This window comes from Hemiscyllium ocellatum, chromosome 6 (assembly GCF_020745735.1).
Source record: "Hemiscyllium ocellatum isolate sHemOce1 chromosome 6, sHemOce1.pat.X.cur, whole genome shotgun sequence".
Taxonomy (NCBI): domain Eukaryota; kingdom Metazoa; phylum Chordata; class Chondrichthyes; order Orectolobiformes; family Hemiscylliidae; genus Hemiscyllium; species Hemiscyllium ocellatum.
Genome location: NC_083406.1, coordinates 30444528 through 30461175, shown reverse-complemented (window position 1 = coordinate 30461175; position 16648 = coordinate 30444528). Strand labels below are relative to the sequence as shown.

The following is a 16648-nucleotide window of genomic DNA, read 5'->3' as shown; positions in this document are numbered from 1 at the left end:
AGATGTGTCCCAAACATGGTACAGACTTCTTGGAGTATAAGTGTCGGTATTGCTGCTCTGTGGCAGTGTTTTTTTGCTTTGGAACAACACATTTCTGTAATGCTTGCCATGACGACTTCCAGAGGATGACAAGTATCCCTAAAGAAGAACTCCCCCGTTGTCCTGCAGGTAGCTTATTTTTTTCTTGTCTGTTTAGAATAACAAAATAATATGTTCAAAGATAACATAAGATGTTTTAATTCCTTCCCTGAAATAAAAGAAACTAACTTGATCTGCTGGATTAGGTTTTAAAAATTGTCCCAGGTTGTACTGCAATGTGTTTACAGAGAAAAACAGACTATTTTGCATAACATCCCTTCCTTATCCTCAACATGGGCTTCCCCCAAATCCTCTTGTCTTCTAATCCCATTAAATTATCCTATTCTTTTCACCATCATGTGCTTCTCTGTCTTGTCCTCAAATGCATTTATCTATGCTATTCACTTCAACTGCATTTTATGATAGTGAACTGCAGTCTAACAATTCTCTGAATAATTTGTTTTGCCTGAATTCCCTATTGCGTTCAGTAGTTAGTTTTGTTTGATTCCTGAGTGGGTGTGAATGGAAGTGTCATCTTTTACCTTAACATTCATTCATAATCTTGAAGGTCTTATTCAGGCCATTCCCCTTCAGTGTTATCTTTTCCAGAATGGAGATTAAGTCAGTTTAGTCTTTTCTGTCAATTACAATCTTCTGTGGATAACATTTGTGCCTCGTCCAGTTTTTCTGCGATTTTCTTTTATAATTTTAAAAACCAGAAATGTTCAGTTATCCAGGGGTAGTCTAACCAAGCTTCTGTATACGTTTAACATGAAGACTTTTCATTTTTCAATTCTGTCCCTCTTAAAATGATCGCCCATGTTTTGTTGGATTTTTTTTTAAAATAGCCATATTCACTCGGTTTTCAGCCAAGTTATAGAGCAGCTTTTGAAACTATCCCCATCTATTCCCCCTTCCTTCCTGCCAACCCAAATTAAAGGACCCAGATTATGGTCAGGTTCCATGTTCCTGTTTGCTGAGAAATGACTTGCTGGAAATGCATGCAAGGACAGAGTCAAGTTTAGTAAGAATGATAAACAATCCTTTTACAACTGTTGCAAGAAAAGTGGAAGGCCAGGGATCTGCTGGTCCCTGTCTGTTCATATCAAAGTACTAATCACTAGGGAGGAAAAACTTAAAGCAGATTTCAGTGGTATATTGCATCTCTTGCTACTCAACAATGACCCTAAAAGTCTTGTGTTTTCCAGAAAATGTGTTAATTCTGTTGACTTACTTTCTCTGTCCCATTTAACTTTTATGGAAAATACTGAAATTTTGAGTTCTGTGATTTTACTTCTAAAGTGAGAGGCTTAGGTAAAGAGTTAAAATTCAGTTTATGAAGTAACAGTAGACAAGATTGAGTTAATTAAGACTATAGGAGAAAAGGAAAGGGACAACTGAAAGATGTCCCTGACAACCAGGAAATGAGTGGTTTAAGTAAATGTTGCTTCATCCCTGTAACTGGAGGACATCACATTGTTAGCTTAGGAAGAATGAGAGAGAGAAGTTTAGAGAGATAGTGATCATAAGTATAAATTAAGGAAAGATGGAGGAATTAATTGCAATGGAAGAGAACTTGAAAGGCTAGTGATGAGATGGCATTACATACCTGTCCAAGCATTTTAGAGATATCAAAACAGTAGCTTTAATTATCAGATTTTAGTTTAGCAAAAATGATTTACATAAACTTTACTGCACTTTTTTTTCCTCTAGGTCCAAAAGGAAAACAGCTTGAGGGAGCAGAGTGTCCTCTTCATGTTGTCCATCCAGCCACTGGTGAGGAATTTGCTTTGGGTTGTGGTGTTTGCAGAAATGCTCACACATTCTAAGTATGCAGCAGAGATGCTCCTTCGCATTTTCCAGCCTTTTAATCTTTTCAGTTTCTGAACTGAAGTCAGTAAATTGAATTGGCGCACTATTATTTGAATGAAAGAACAACATGCTGTGCACAGAAAAGAACTTTATTTTTGTGCACATACTTATTGCTGTAAATGACTCGAGTTTTTCAAAAGGCTTTAAACTTGTGAAGTGTTTGCATGCTGCCGTTGCAATCCTCGGCTGTAAGGCATCACACACCTACACGGTACCTTGACAGAAGATGCTTTTTCTAAAAGCGATTGAGATGTATGGACAAGGACAGCTTCCAAATTACAAATTGAAGAATTGCTACAAGTACGCAGAGTACGACTTTTGGGTAACCCTGTACAGTATTCTTGAAAATTGTAACCACGTCAAGGGTTGAGAGTATATTCTTGTTCATTTGATAGACTGTTGAGGATGTTTTAGGACTTGTTGTCTATGAATATCATAATGTATATATGGTATCAGTGTTAGGTGTATTACAAAGTTGCTACGTTACACTGCAATTTTCATTTAAACTTCTAAGGGTTATGTTTGAGCCTGAAATTTTAATGAAGTGCAATACTGGGTGTGCCTCCTATCTTGCAGCTGTACACATATGGAATGTATATGTCAATAAAACCGCTGTACATTTTTATACAGTGCAAAGTGTTGTGTGAATGGGAACTCATTCAGTCACAAAATGTGAGTGTATATATAAGCTTTGTGAAACGGGCATCAATACCATTTGAGTTCTAGTAAGAAACAGGAGTTAAATCATTATTTTGAAAGAGTGCTTTGCGTGAATAGCGTGTTCACATCTGCGAAGCAAGGCCAACAAACTGTTAATAATTGCTTTCATGTTCCGGGGGCAGTAGAATTTTTCTGTCCAACAGTAAATCGGAGCATATACCTTTGCACAGTTGTCTCAAAGCAACCTCCATCTCTGCTAAGGAAAAATATCAGGCTCGGTCTGTTTGTCATCTAAGTTTCAAAAGTTTTTTTTTAATTGCAGTGATTGGAATTGCCATGTATGCTGTAAACTTACCATATACAAGTAGGACTTTTGCTTAGACAAAACATGTTTATTAAAGTACTGAACAGTGCATCTCAATGTGCCGTCGTTATCTTTATGCACATTACAATGACAAAGTAGGTATTTCTCCAAACAAATCATTCATGTTCTTTTTGGCAGGACGGAAGTCTTGGTAATTTACAAATCTCTGTGTTGGCTAACACCAGTGCAAATTACAAGTTTTGAAATTTGCTGTAATAATGACCAACCGCTCATGTAAAATGCATCCTTCCTATTTAGTGGATTATTGTTTCTGCTTTTTCCAAGCATTGGTGATCTCTAATTTCAATGCATTTGCAGTGTGGAGCACTTGCATATTTTCAAACATGAAATAAAGTAAAAGTGCCTAATTTCTTAGCAGCCACATTTACACCATCCTTAGTTGTGGTCATATGATGAAGTCAAGCCAACATATAGTTAACTAATCTTGTATACACAGAAGAAATCACTTTGTATCTGAAGGATTACTCAACTGAGAAACCTAAAATTTGATCCTGAAACTGGGATTTAGAATGTACTGCAGATGAGTCCTGGGCTGGGGAAAGCCTTAAAATGTGCATTTGAATAAAACATTAAATATCGTATGACTGAAGAGTTTCTCAAATGTATTATGAAATGGGAGAAACTATTTTATAATTATGTCTAAAATTTGAGTATACAACATTTGAAAGTTATTTGTTCAAGTGAGGGACTGTGCTTCTGCAAGTGAGGAACAATGGCAAAAGATTTGCTCATACATGGTTAAAAATCACACAGCACTAGGTTATAGTCCATCAGGTTATTTGGAAGTACTAGCTTTTAGAGCACTGCTCCTTCATGTGGTTGTGGAGTATAAGATCATAAGACACAGAATTTATAGCAAAAGATTACAGTGTCACCAAACTGGAATGATATATTTAACAAACTTGGATTGTTAAGTCTTCCATCTTTTAGAATGTGTTGCAGCTTCCAGTTCATTAATATGCAAATTCCAGGGCCACTTTTAGGTCACCTTCTTGAGATAACTTAAGGATTTACAAGAAAAGGTGACATCGCAGCTCAGACAATGCATTAATGGGTGAGGTCAGAGTCTGTATCCCAATCTTGAGTCAGTCTGGTTCTATTTCAAAAGTGGAATTTACAAAATATTACACATACTGATTGACTGCCTGCAGATTGTGCACTGTTCAAGCTAAATAGAATATATCTGCAAATACATGGTAAGAGCTTGTTAATACTGCACAGTACGTGCATTGTTTACTACAACCATTTTCAACAGGCGCCATCTGGCTCCCCCTTAGGGGGCCTGGCACATTTGAAGGGGGCTACAGACTGAAAACTGTGACGGGGGGGAGCCCCAAGGGTTCATGGGGCTGAACCGATGAAATACCCAAGGTTCTGCTATACACCGAGGTAAGGTGGCTATCCAAGGGAAATTGTCTTCAACGTTTTGTTACAGTCTGGGACACCATAGCTTCCTTCATGACTGATGAAGAGCATGGAGAAAGACTCATTGATGCTAAGGTGGACATATTTTATCTGGCTGATATCTTTCAGGAACTTAATTTGTTAGACAGACCCTTATAGAGCAATAACAGTAATATTGTGAGGAAACCATCATTTCTTTCCTTAAATTCGAAGTCTGTTGGCACAATGTGGAAAGTCGAGGATTTTTGCAATTTCCAAACCTGAAGACAATCGCAGAGGCACTGAAGGACGATGACCTTACAGTTTGTGAAACATCTAAAGCAGATACACAAGGATATGCAAAAAAGAATTGATGACTTGTTAAACCTCGGTATCCCTGATTGGATTTTGAATCTATTTGAAGTACAAGCCATCCAGGTTGAGACAGAATTCAAGTGAGGTTGGTTGATCTTCAGACTGACTTAACTACGTATTGTCAGTTCAGTCAGTTTCAAAAAGATTTTTGGATCAAGAGTGATCTGTCGATTAAATTTACAACACTGGGAATAAGCCCAAATATTTTTTAATTGCTTTTCCCTCAACATATTTGGTTGAGAGTGGATTCTGCTAAGTCATTTCTTTGACCAAATCCAGGAACTGAATTGATATTGCAACAAGAGTGACCTCCAACTGTCATTGTCTAATTTAGAGCCCAATATCACGAAACTTGCAGAAAAGCACCAAGCTCCAGGATCGCATTAGGCCTGAGAGATGGTTAATTTCATAGTCGTTTTTTGTCCAGTATATCAGAATGTTCAAGTTTTCTTGGTGTTCAATAATAAATGATTTTCTGTCTATCTGCTTGTGTTGTATCCCTGTTTGAAAAGAGAGGCCTGGAATCGGAGAAGAACTCGGTGGGGGTGGGGGTGGGGGGGGTGGAGGAGTGCATGTCCAAACAACATTTGAGAATTACTGGTTTAATAACACGCTCAGTTAAACACAGATTTTAAATAATAGATATCTCCCAAAGTGGTAAAATGGGTTAAGGAACAGTTACAGATAAGCAATGGGCCAGTGCTCTGGATAGTATATTAATCATATTCTTCAGCTTTTTGTCTACTGTGCTCTAAACAGCCAAAAACAAGTGTAAACTCTAAATGTGCTTGGCTAATGGCTGAATAAGTATTCTGGTTTACACTTGGGTTGAAATAAATTCACAATGTTATGTTCTAGGTTGTTTAGGTTAAATTTCAGTGTCACTTAAATGGAGAAAATGTATTGGTAATACTGTGCAGTAATTTATTGAATATTAAGTTGATATATACTCTTTAAAATCTCCAATTTTGCATTCAGTAATATGTGTCCACAAGTCAGCTTAGCATTTATCAACTGTTTTGTATCACTGCCTGGAAAAGGAACTCAGGATTGCCTAAATCTATATTCATTTGATTCAGCATTGTCTTGGGATGGAAGAATATCTCATGATTAATGATATTTCCTCAAGCCTTCGGCATTTTTTTTTTGCAAACTGTTATTCTACAAACTTGACCATGGAACTCCCATTAGATCCTGTTTGGTTTTTCTGGTGTATTTCACCAATATCAACTGCTCAAGAAATTTATGGTGCAAATTACATCTAGTACAAATAAGTTTTTTGCACTAGCCATTTTCCTTTCAATTGCTAAACACTTGGGTTGGAGTAGTTTCAATAACTCTTAGACTTCTAGGTATAAAATACTAACTTTATTCTATTTACAGTTATTGGAACACTCCATACAGTTATTTTCCTTACTGCTTCTCTTAATCTCACAATCTGAGAATCTCTGTCAGTTCCTTCTATGACAGCAGACTATTTCAGTTAAGTTTGTGGGACATTAACTATTATGACATATATATAAATAAAATGTTATTTAAATTGTTCACTCCCTAAATGGAGATATTCAGCATTGCTAATGTTGCAGCCTTTGCGATGGTTCTTAAAATGAAACTTTTTTTCGGGGCACAAAAGAACAAATCAAGTTTTTAAGACACTTTTTAATATTAACTACACATGAAACTATTAAGTGGTTCTGCACTGATTAATTCAATGGAAATTAATTGAAATTGGCAAGCTCACAGTTAGTTGTCTAGCGTTCATTTTAAAAGACTTATTTTGAGAATCAAATTTCAACTGTTAATAAAACTGCAATAACTTATACTCTTGCCTTTAATTGTATGAAATTGTCGAATCATCCTTGTATTGTCATATTTAAAAAGTAGGAAAGTAATTGTTTATATTTAAAATAGCTGTTCAGTTGAATATTGGGCATACTTTGAGCTGTTGCATAAAATCATCTATTATTTCTTGGTGTTATTCAGATTTACGTTCATATGTGACTCAAATTAACAATGCACACTGTTTAATTGCAAACAAAAAGGCTAAAATTTGTTAATAAGACTGTGTTTGGTATTTGCAGAGTATCAGTAGCTGAGCTAGATGATATGTGGTTACAGGCAAAGTATCTGATAAAGGCCAAAGTCAGTGGTGGTTCAACTTCAGACTCTGGAACTACAACTTAGAGCAGTTTGGAAAATCTATGCTTAGACTGAAGTCTTTTCTAAAACTAGCTCCATTCCTACCCAAGCTGTTCTAATACAACCTAACCACTGGCAACTACTGCATGATGCACAAAATTGTCAAGGTAAATCTTGTCTACATAAAACAGATCATTGAAAGAGTACAGAATACAAATTTCCTGCACCTACCCAGAGTTTCCTTTGCATTTGTACTCTTCAGAAAGGTTATGAAAATGATCTGGGTGCTAGTACTTATAACTAGCATAGAGAAAGCAAATAAACTTGTATCAATAACTCAAACCACCATCAATTTTATTGGGCCTTGGGCTCCAATTGTTACACTCTAAAACACAATTTAAAAAAGTGTTTAATTGCTTAAGAAGCTCTTAAATACATAATTTGATAAGTCTTTGTGAGCTTTCAGTGATGTTGAAGTTAAATGACCATATAATTATTGAAATTGGCTGGCATAACTGGGAGACCTGCAAAAATTTTTGTTGCACTATGCTAGTCAATACTTTTTTTTAGATTGAGAAAGGTTGCAGAACATTCTGTCCTCGTTGCAACTCCTTGAACTGTAGTAATGTTGAATCATTAATTTGAGAGGTCATAGAAGTTTGACATTCTGAACAATATTGATATCCACTGCACCACCAATCTTGGTGTCATCTGCAAACTTTCATCTATACCTCCTATATTCGCATCTAAATCATTTATATAAATGACAAAGAGTAGACACAGCACCAATCCTTGTGGCACACCACTGATCACAGGATTCATTATGAAAAGCCACCCTCTGTCTCCTACCTTTTGAGTCAATTTTGTATCATAATGGTTGGCTTTCCCTGCATTCCGTGTGATCTCACCTTGCTAACCAGTCTACCATATGGAACCTTATTGAACACCTTACTGAAGTCCATTTAGATAACATCTACTGCTGTGCTTCTGTCAATCGTCTTAATCACTTCAAAAAATTCAAAGTTAGTGAGGCATGACTTTCCCCACAAACCCACGTTGACTGTCCTAACTAGTACATGCCTTTCCAAATACAATAAATCCTGTTCCTTGGAATCCCCTCCAATAACCTACTTACCATTGACGTCAAACTCAGCAGTCTGTAGTTCCCTGGCTTTTCCTCATCATCTTTAATAAATAATGGTGCCATGTTAGCCAACCTTTAGTCTTCCAGCACCTCACCCGTGGCTATTGACGTTACAAATATCTCAGCAAAGGGTCCAGCAAACACATCCCTACCTTCCTGCTGAATTTAAAGTACACCTGATCAGGTCCTGGGGATTTATCCACCTTTGTTTAAAGACATCCAGCAGCACTGCTGTAATATGGACAATCTATATATGTATCACTTCATTTCTGCCAGTTCGCTAGCTTCCATGACCTTCACCACAGAAAACAGTGATGTGTTTGATATCTTGCCCATCTTCTGTTGGTTCTACACATAAGCTGCTGCGTTGATCTTTAAGGAGCTCTATTCTCTCCATAGTTACCCATTTACTCTTAATGTATTTGTAGAATCTCTTTGGATTCTCTCTAACCTTACTTGCCAAAGATATCTCCTGTCTCCTTTTTGCCTTCCTGATTTCCCCCAAATATACTCCTAATACTCTTCTGGGGATTCACTTATCTTTACCTGACATGTTCTTCCTTTTTCTTGACCAGACCTTCACTTTCTCGAGTCAGCCAGCAATCTCTTCACTTGTCTTGCCCTTCACACTAAAAGGAACATACTGACTCTGGACTGTCATTCTCCCATTTGTGAAGAGTTTCCACTTGATATTTTCACCTACATATATCCACACCATCAACTTTTCAAAGTTCTTGCTTAATACTGTCAAAATTGGCCTGCCTCCAATTTAGAACTTCAACTTTTAGATCAGGTCTATCCTTTCCATATCTATTTTAAAACTAACAGAATTATGGTCACTGGCCCCAAAGTGCTCCCCCACTGACACCTCAGTCACCTGCCCTGCCTTATTTCCCAAGAGAAGGTCAAGCTTTGCACCTTCTATAGGTACATTCAAATACTGAAATCAGAAGATTTTATTGTATATAATTAACCAATTCCTCTCTATCCAAGCTCTTAACACTCGCAGTCCCAGTCTGTGTTTGGAAAATTAAAATCCCCTACAATTGCAACCTGATTATTCTTATATCTAAAATCTCCTTATATTACCCACTGACTGCTAGAGGTTTATAGTGCAGTCCTATTAAGATGCTATTTCTTATTTCTCAGTTTCACCCAACTAAAATCACTGGACCTACTCCCTGGAATATCCTCACTAAGTACAACCATGTTATCTCTAACCAGAAATTCAACTCCTCCACACCCCCCCCCCCCCCTCACCCATCATATAGTATCTATACCATGCAGCATTAAGCCTCCAGTCTTGTCCATCTACAAATCATGTTAGTAATACCTATGATACCCACTCCCATGTTGCCAACCCCTTCATCTGGATTTATCTGCCTTACCTGTCAAGGTTCTGGCATTGAAATGAATGCAGGTTAATGACTATCATTCCTCATTTTAACTTGCTTAACAATTTTGTTTTTGTACCTTGTTCTGCAACTCTGATGCAGAATTGTTTTCTACAGTATACAAGGGAAACAACAAAAATATTAAATAGCTTTAACTTTGTACACAGTAAGATACAAAAGGATTGATATACAAAAATAGTGCCAAAGCTTACATTTCAGCAGTTGTTTTCCTTCTGCACATGTTGCTAAGCACCTGTTGATTTCGACGGCAGAGGTATTTCTTCATAGGTTATTTCAACATAGGGTTTTTTAATTGGCAAGTACCAATACTCAAAATTGAAATAAAGATAAAAGGTTTTCTCCAGTACAACCTTATTGACTATTTCTAACAGACTTAGTATCAGTTCCTGCACGGAATGTGGTGGTCTAAAAGGAAAATAAAAGGAAGTAATTTCTTTTCCTAAAGTCTTGTTACATTGCAACCCAAATATGGTTGTGTCATTTCCAAGGTAGGTTGGCTCACCACTGTAAAGAAATATTCTAGTATAGTTTGTTTGTATAGGGCTCTTAAAGACAGCTCCTAATTCAAACAGAGTCTGGTAGGTTCTCAGAACAAATGCTGAACAATCGTAAGATTTGAACCACACTGTAGCATTTGGAGAAGGATCAGTTTGAACAGTCCATGTCTCATAATATATACCAGTTCTGTTATCCTCCTTCACCCACTGGGCTAGTTTGTTGAAAATGTCACCTAAAGACAAACAAAGAAGAATTATATGGTACTAAAACAAGCTACTTAATTATTGAGAGTGCTGGCAAAACAGTAGATCTGCAGCATCTATAGAGAGAACACACAGGTTCATTGGACTCAACATTAACTTTGTTTTTCTCTCCACAGATGCTGCCAGACCTACTGTCTTTCTACAATACTTTGTTTTTGATTCAGATTTCCAGCATCCTCAATTCATTGTTTTTTTTTAAAAATGATGTGTGAATGCCAGAGAGAAATCTAAACCAAAAAGAGTTTTAATAGGGTATGAAGTTACAAGATCAGAGTTTAAACAAATAATAGGATACATTATTTACTCAAATAATCAAGCAAATGTAAGCAAATAGTTTGGTGTAAAGTTGGTCATTTTCCACAAGATTCCTATAGCTAAGTGCCAAACAGAATTGTACATATGCAATCTTGCTGCAGTGTACTATCACTGGTGCAGCTGATCTTTCAAGTATTCAATATACAGAAATAGAATTACCAATTTAAAGTTAAGCATCAGTGTCTACTGTAAAATGCAGATGTATCAGTAATAGCTATGCAGAGGCTAAATGCTAAGCTTCAGTGACAACTGATTTTAACACCAAGTGCATAACACCATTTTTTCAAGTTTCTGCATACAGTGCCCTGCTGCTACTCTATTGGTGTTCTCAATATTAGACAAGCCATAGAAAACAGAAAAATCGCAGACTGACCAATTGTCAGCAGCTTAATTCACAGCGTAAAGCTCCATCTTAGTACACAATGTTCTCAACAATCAATCAATCTTTTCAAGTGAATTCAAGTAGCATCCACAGAATCAAAAATTAACTCCTCTTGCAAATGCCCAAATCTCATTTGAAGAATGGTGGAAGTGCCAAAAGTATAAGATTCGTGCCGTAATCCAGTTGTACCTTTCAGGTCTCATCCAGGCACCACAACTGTGCCTCTTCTCACAAGAAAACTAGACAATCAGTTTTGTCACAAAGTCTATTTACATTGAATTTTGTGGAGTCTCCAACAAAGAATGAGAGAGCCTGGATTTCATACACTTCTGGGTTAAATTCCCTTCATTTACTATTCCTCAATACCAGCAGAAATTGGCAGCAAACTGTGGAGTTCAGTATGAATGTCAATGAACTGGACACTTCACAATATGCATTCTGCCATGGTGTGTTATAGAAGTGTCTGTTTCAAATTGCACCTTTGCCTTAACAGATTTAAGTCAATATCTCATTTCAGGAGAGTTCAACTGTTGGATCCTGCAGTTTCAACTGAATTATTTTATATACCGAGACGCTTTCTTGTTCTTTAATTGCTTTTACCTTGCACATTCATTTTACCTTTACCACTGAACTTCCACTAAATTACATCCTTTAAATCATGTTAATTCTTTTAACTGTAAGTTAATTATAGTAACCATGTGAACAACCAATTGCTATTTGTATATTACAGTTTGCTAGTCAACAAACTTACCAGTTATTTCGGATACTTTTACCAAAGAACCATTTTCTTTCCAGTGTAAATCATCTATTCCCTCATAGAAACAGGCCGCTCCCTGATTGCACCAGAAAGGAGCTTCAATTCCAGGTCGAAGATGTGGGAAGGTGCAATTCCCAAGCTGAAAGAGTTCATACCACTCCATAGTATAGTTTTTGCCTGTCAGCATGCTCCGGAAACCAATTGCATCATGCATGATATGCTGCAAAAAAAATTACCCATCACTAACGTGAATCTCATATTAATTGCCCGTACTCTTACCTATTTTGAACATTCCCTTGATAGCTTATTTAAAAGTGTATTATGAAAAGTCATCTGGGATGGGAATTCTGCAGAAAATTAATTTATTTGTGGTTGCAAATTGGAACACTAACTGAAAGTGATAAAGAAAGGCTATACCACAAAGTAGGAATGAACATTCCATTCACGTTCTTGTTACATGTCCTACATTAGTCAGAGTTTATACCCCATTAAACAGATCATAACATTACAAAATAAAAATCGAAAAGAACTGTGGATGCTGTAAATCAGAAAAAAAATAGAAACTGCTGGAAAAGCTTAGCAGGTCTGGCAGCTGTGGAGAGAAATCAGAGTTAGTGACTGGTCGAATGAGCCTTCCTCAGAATTTCTAAGGAAGACTCAATCAACCAGAACTGTTAATTCTGATTTCACTGCTCTAGACCTGCTGAGCTTTTCCAGCAATATCTATTTTTGTCTCATAACATTACAACTTCAAATTTTAAAAACGTTTGAAGGGGTTAATCTGCATCTCATTTTGCCCTCCTGTTTCTCAGCTCATTTTGGTCATTTATTTAAAGTTTGTGGAGAAAGTGTTACAAAAACAAGAAGGCCCATCCGCAGCTGTGATTTGACAGGACGACTATTATCAATTACAACAGCAGAAATCACCCTTGGACAGGTGACCAAAGCTTTGTTACAAATTGTAAGATGGATAACCATCAGTTAAACCACAAGTATGTCTCCACCATACTCCTTAACACTTCGCATACCCACCAATGACACTGCCCGTTTGAATACAGAAATAATTTGGGAAATATCATGTTTAAAAGTTGCAGCCTATATTCCTGCCATGATTATGTTTTTTCTTGTGATTTGTGGGAACTAAAAATAATAAGTGTTTAGACAGATACTGGAGTGATGGTGTAATCTGCAAAACATTCACTAAGCATAATCAAATGACTTATTGTTAGTTCAGCTCACAGACGGTAGTGCAGGAAAAATATAGTAATCTGACCATTTTTGGATGACAATGTAGTGCCATAATCGTATTGGAATGACAAGATAAAAATTGTCCTTGATCTGACAACTAAAAATCTGTACTACGTTACCCTGTGGAATCATGTGGACTATATCTGTTAGGTCAGTACGAAAGAAAACCACTTTTCTTTATTAAAAACTAAAAGTTATGTAAATACTCACAAAATGTCCGAGTAGATCTCCGTATTTGAACTCCCAGACAGGGGTCTGAAGCCGATAAACCTCGATAATGTCCTGATCTTTCATCTGAGGAATCTGCCCATCAGGAGAGCCTGTAGGGCAGAATGGGTACATGGGCTGGCAGAAAGGATCAGGCTTAGGTCGATGATCAAATCGTCTGAAAGGTCAACAAGCAATTGAGTACAGCACTAAACGTCAGGCCAAAAACAAAGTTGTGCAAAGTGAAATCATTTCACAAGTTTACGCAAGATCAATTTAGGGACTCGTTTGGACAGTGATACTGTCCCTACCCCCGGACCAAGGGACCTGGGTTCAAGTCCCACCTGCTCCAGAGGTATATAATAACATCTCTGAACAAAGCGATTACAAAATATTGAAAAATCCACACTCGTAATGTAACAGGAAGCAGCAACTGATGCTGACCTCACATGGAGAATCTCATGACCTAAATGAGGTCGCCAACTCTCCAAAATAGTCTTGGAGATCCTACAAATAAAACCGAATCTCTCGGACATTGTTGTAAGCAAAAAGAAGGTATGAAAACTCATTTGTTTGCAATTTATTACTAAAAACATTACTGGAGATTGGAGAGGTGAGCTATGTGATGATGTGACGGTTGAAAACAATTCATGTGACGATACCTTCAAAAATATGTATAAATTTGGCAAGCCTCTGTCTGAGTAATTCGTTGAGAACCAATAGGCTTTTAAGTCATATAAAGCCCTTGGAGCAACTTGAATTGGATGTGAACCCTAGGTAGTGGCAGCAGTTGTTCTTTGTCCTATTTAGTTATTCTTTTCTCCTCTGTCTGAGTTTCCCTTTTGTCTCAGGAAAACACAATCTAAATATATTTTTCTTTGAAAGTGTCACTGGACTATGCAGTATACTAAACACGTGGAAAACAACAACTTGCATTTACAATCGTACCTTTTACACAATGAAACCGGCCTAAGAGACTTCATTGGAGCATTGTAAAACAAAATGTGACACAGCCACAGAGATATCAAGACGACGCAAAGCTTAGTCAAAGAGGTGTATGGAGGATATTTCAGAGCTGAAGTTTTGTACAATTGATGGAACAGCTAACAATGGTGCAGCAATTAAAGCTGGGAATGTACAACAGCCAGAATTACTGCAGCACATCTCCAATTTCAATCGTCCCATTATTGGTGACGTCTTCAAATTGGGACAGCCCAGTGACTCAGTCGTTAGCATGCTGCCTCACAGCGCCAAGGTCCCAGGTTCGACTCCAGCTTCGGACGACTATCTGTGTGGAATTTGCACGTTCTCCCAGTGGCTGTGTGGGTTTCCTCCCACAGTCCAGAGATGTGTAGGTTAGGTGAATTGGCTATGCTAAATTGCCCATTAAGTGCATTAGTCAGAGGGAAATGGTCTGGATGGGTTACTCTTTGGAGGGTCGGTGTGGACTTGTTGGGCCGAAAGGCCTGTTTCCACATTGTAAGGAATCTAATCTAATCTACTGAATGCCCAAGCTCTGGAAAGCCCTCCTGAGAGGTTTGAAATAGAAACAAGCAGGTACCTCATCACTTTGTGGCTGGAAGAGATGGAAAGGGATGACACCACGGAGGGCTTTTAAAACCTGGGTAAATACTTTAAAATCAACAAATTACTTGTCCCGTAGCCACTGTGGGTCAGTGAGCAAGGGGGCAATAGGGCAACAGATCTTTGTGTGGTCAGACGTGGGTACCAGAGTTTGGAGGACCTTACATTTATACAATGCAGGAGGATGCTGGAATAAAAAAAAACTTCCTGGAAAGGCTCCGCTCTAGAGAGAAATCAGGTTTATCATTTCAGATTCAGTGACCCTCAGGGTGTTGAGATCGTCACAGTGGGGACCAAGGCAGGAGTTAAAGAGGTGGGATGTGGTGATGGAATGAATGGAAGGTCAAAAGCTTATCTCAGAACCAAATGACACAATTATTGTCTCTTCCTGACCACAGTCTGTTCACAAATCAATAGCAAGAGAACAGAGTAGACAAAGGAATTTTGTCCATTTGAACAGTTACTGTTTCTTCAGAAGCAAAGACTTAAATATCATTACAAAGCATATTGGTAAATATCTTCGAGTAAAAAATGAGGTCTGCAGATGCTGGGAGATCACAGCTGCAAATGTGTTGCTGGTCAAAGCACAGCAGGCCAGGCAGCATCTCAGGAATAGAGAATTCGACGTTTCGAGCATAAGCCCTTCATCAGGAATGAAGGGCTTATGCTCGAAACGTCGAATTCTCTATTCCTGAGATGCTGCCTGGCCTGCTGTGCTTTGACCAGCAACACATTTGCAGATATTGGTAAATAAGCTCTTACCATTGCATCTGGTGTTTCTGGATAAGATTGGACACACCAGACAAAAAAAAAGTATGATAATATACCTACACTCTGGGCTAATGTTACGTTTTAAATTGTGACTTTTACATTGCACTTTGTGCCAGTCACACCAATTCACCTTCATCACAATCTCGATTTTCTTTCCAGCAGTGAACTTAGCTCTCATTCAAGTTAAATCTTTCCTCTTTAAATGGAAATAAACGGTTGCGTTGTAAAGTCAAGGTACTGCAGCTGCTGGAATTCTGAAATTAACAGTAAACATCAGTACTCAGACCAGGCAAAATGAGCGACCTCAATTACCCTTATTCCTCTCTCCCTTGGATGCTGCCAGTATTTCCTATTGACACTTCCTAGTGCTATCTCAGTATTCTCTCTTTCCTACTTTAGGACGGCCCTTAAGACCAACCAAGCATTTTGCCAGCTGTTCCAAACCTCAAATGCTGTTTGACAAAACGCCTGGGTGCTTTCCAACTGAACTGACACTAAATAATACCTTTTTTATTCCAAAAAAAATTAGAGCTTCATAATTCAAGTTGCAGCACTATTGCTTCGTCTAAACTACAGGTTGCACGAAAGAAGCAATGACAGTACTTCTACTAACGTTTAATTTCCAAACCTGAACCTCATTTTCAATGCATTCCTACTGCCCTGGGGAATATCACTTCCGCATTCTGCTGAGACCGTGGGGCTGCACCGACCTGTACGGCACTGGCCATGTCTGTTCTCTCCGTCCCCCGGCTGCAGCGCTTGGGGTGTGTTGCAAAGCCAGCCAAATCCAGGCCAAATTCCACAAATTGATTGCCATCCTCCAAAGGCCTGAGTTCAGCTAACCCGGTCCAGAACACACTCACTCACCGCAGCCTTGCACAGAATGATGCTGGTTCCTGTTTCCGAGTCACATGAATCACTCGAGGTTTCTCCCCGAGACTTGCTATACAAAATCTGAAATGTCTGTGCAGCTGTATCCGCCTTGATAAACAGAGAGCTATATATCCGTGAAGCAGCAGCGCTTCGAAAGCTAGTGCCTCCAAATAAACGTGTTAGACTATAACCTGGTGTTGTGTGATTTTTAACTTTGTCCACCCCAGTGCAACACCGGCAGCTCCAAATCATGACCTAATTTTAAGATTTAAAACAAATGAACAATTGCAAATGTGAAA

At 38.0% G+C, this 16648-nt stretch overlaps 2 protein-coding genes across 13 annotated transcripts in view; one reads left to right on the top strand and one right to left on the bottom strand.

Annotated features, from left to right (window-relative positions):
• Positions 1 to 2575, top strand: part of mycbp2 (MYC binding protein 2) — a 245305-nt gene extending 242730 nt beyond the window's left edge. For all 10 annotated transcript variants that reach the window (XM_060825911.1, XM_060825914.1, XM_060825918.1 and 7 more), the window contains 2 exons: positions 3 to 168; positions 1792 to 2575. In XM_060825911.1, coding sequence (XP_060681894.1) covers positions 3 to 168; positions 1792 to 1907 — 282 coding nt within the window. In that variant the 3' untranslated portion in view covers positions 1908 to 2575. The remainder of the gene's footprint in view (positions 1 to 2; positions 169 to 1791) is intronic.
• Positions 26 to 16362, bottom strand: cln5 (CLN5 intracellular trafficking protein). Of its 3 annotated transcripts, none has more exons than XM_060825928.1 (5): positions 16187 to 16362; positions 13125 to 13299; positions 11661 to 11886; positions 9643 to 10181; positions 26 to 188 (listed from the first exon to the last, which is right to left on the bottom strand). In XM_060825928.1, the coding sequence occupies exons 1-4, from the start codon at positions 16291 to 16293 to the stop codon at positions 9676 to 9678; spliced, it is 1014 nt and encodes a 337-aa protein (XP_060681911.1). In that variant the 5' UTR covers positions 16294 to 16362; the 3' UTR covers positions 26 to 188; positions 9643 to 9675. The 3 variants fall into 3 exon arrangements, with proteins under 3 accessions (XP_060681911.1, XP_060681910.1, XP_060681909.1); XM_060825927.1 differs by lacking the exon at positions 26 to 188 and adding an exon at positions 2992 to 4091; XM_060825926.1 differs by lacking the exon at positions 26 to 188 and having other exon boundaries at positions 6488 to 10181.
• Between the last annotated feature and the right edge of the window lie 286 nt (positions 16363 to 16648).

What these genes read in the sequence shown, in the direction of transcription:
- cln5 (XM_060825928.1), bottom strand. Translation starts at nt 16,293, where the DNA reads ATGGCAATCAATTTGTGGAATTTGGCCTGGATTTGGCTGGCTTTGCAA. An exon ending in GAGATCTACTCGGACATTTT is followed by an intron (nt 11,887 to 13,124) that starts GTGAGTATTTAC and finishes TTTTTTTTGCAG; the next exon opens with CATATCATGCATGATGCAAT. An exon ending in AAAAGTATCCGAAATAACTG is followed by an intron (nt 10,182 to 11,660) that starts GTAAGTTTGTTG and finishes GTTTGTCTTTAG; the next exon opens with GTGACATTTTCAACAAACTA.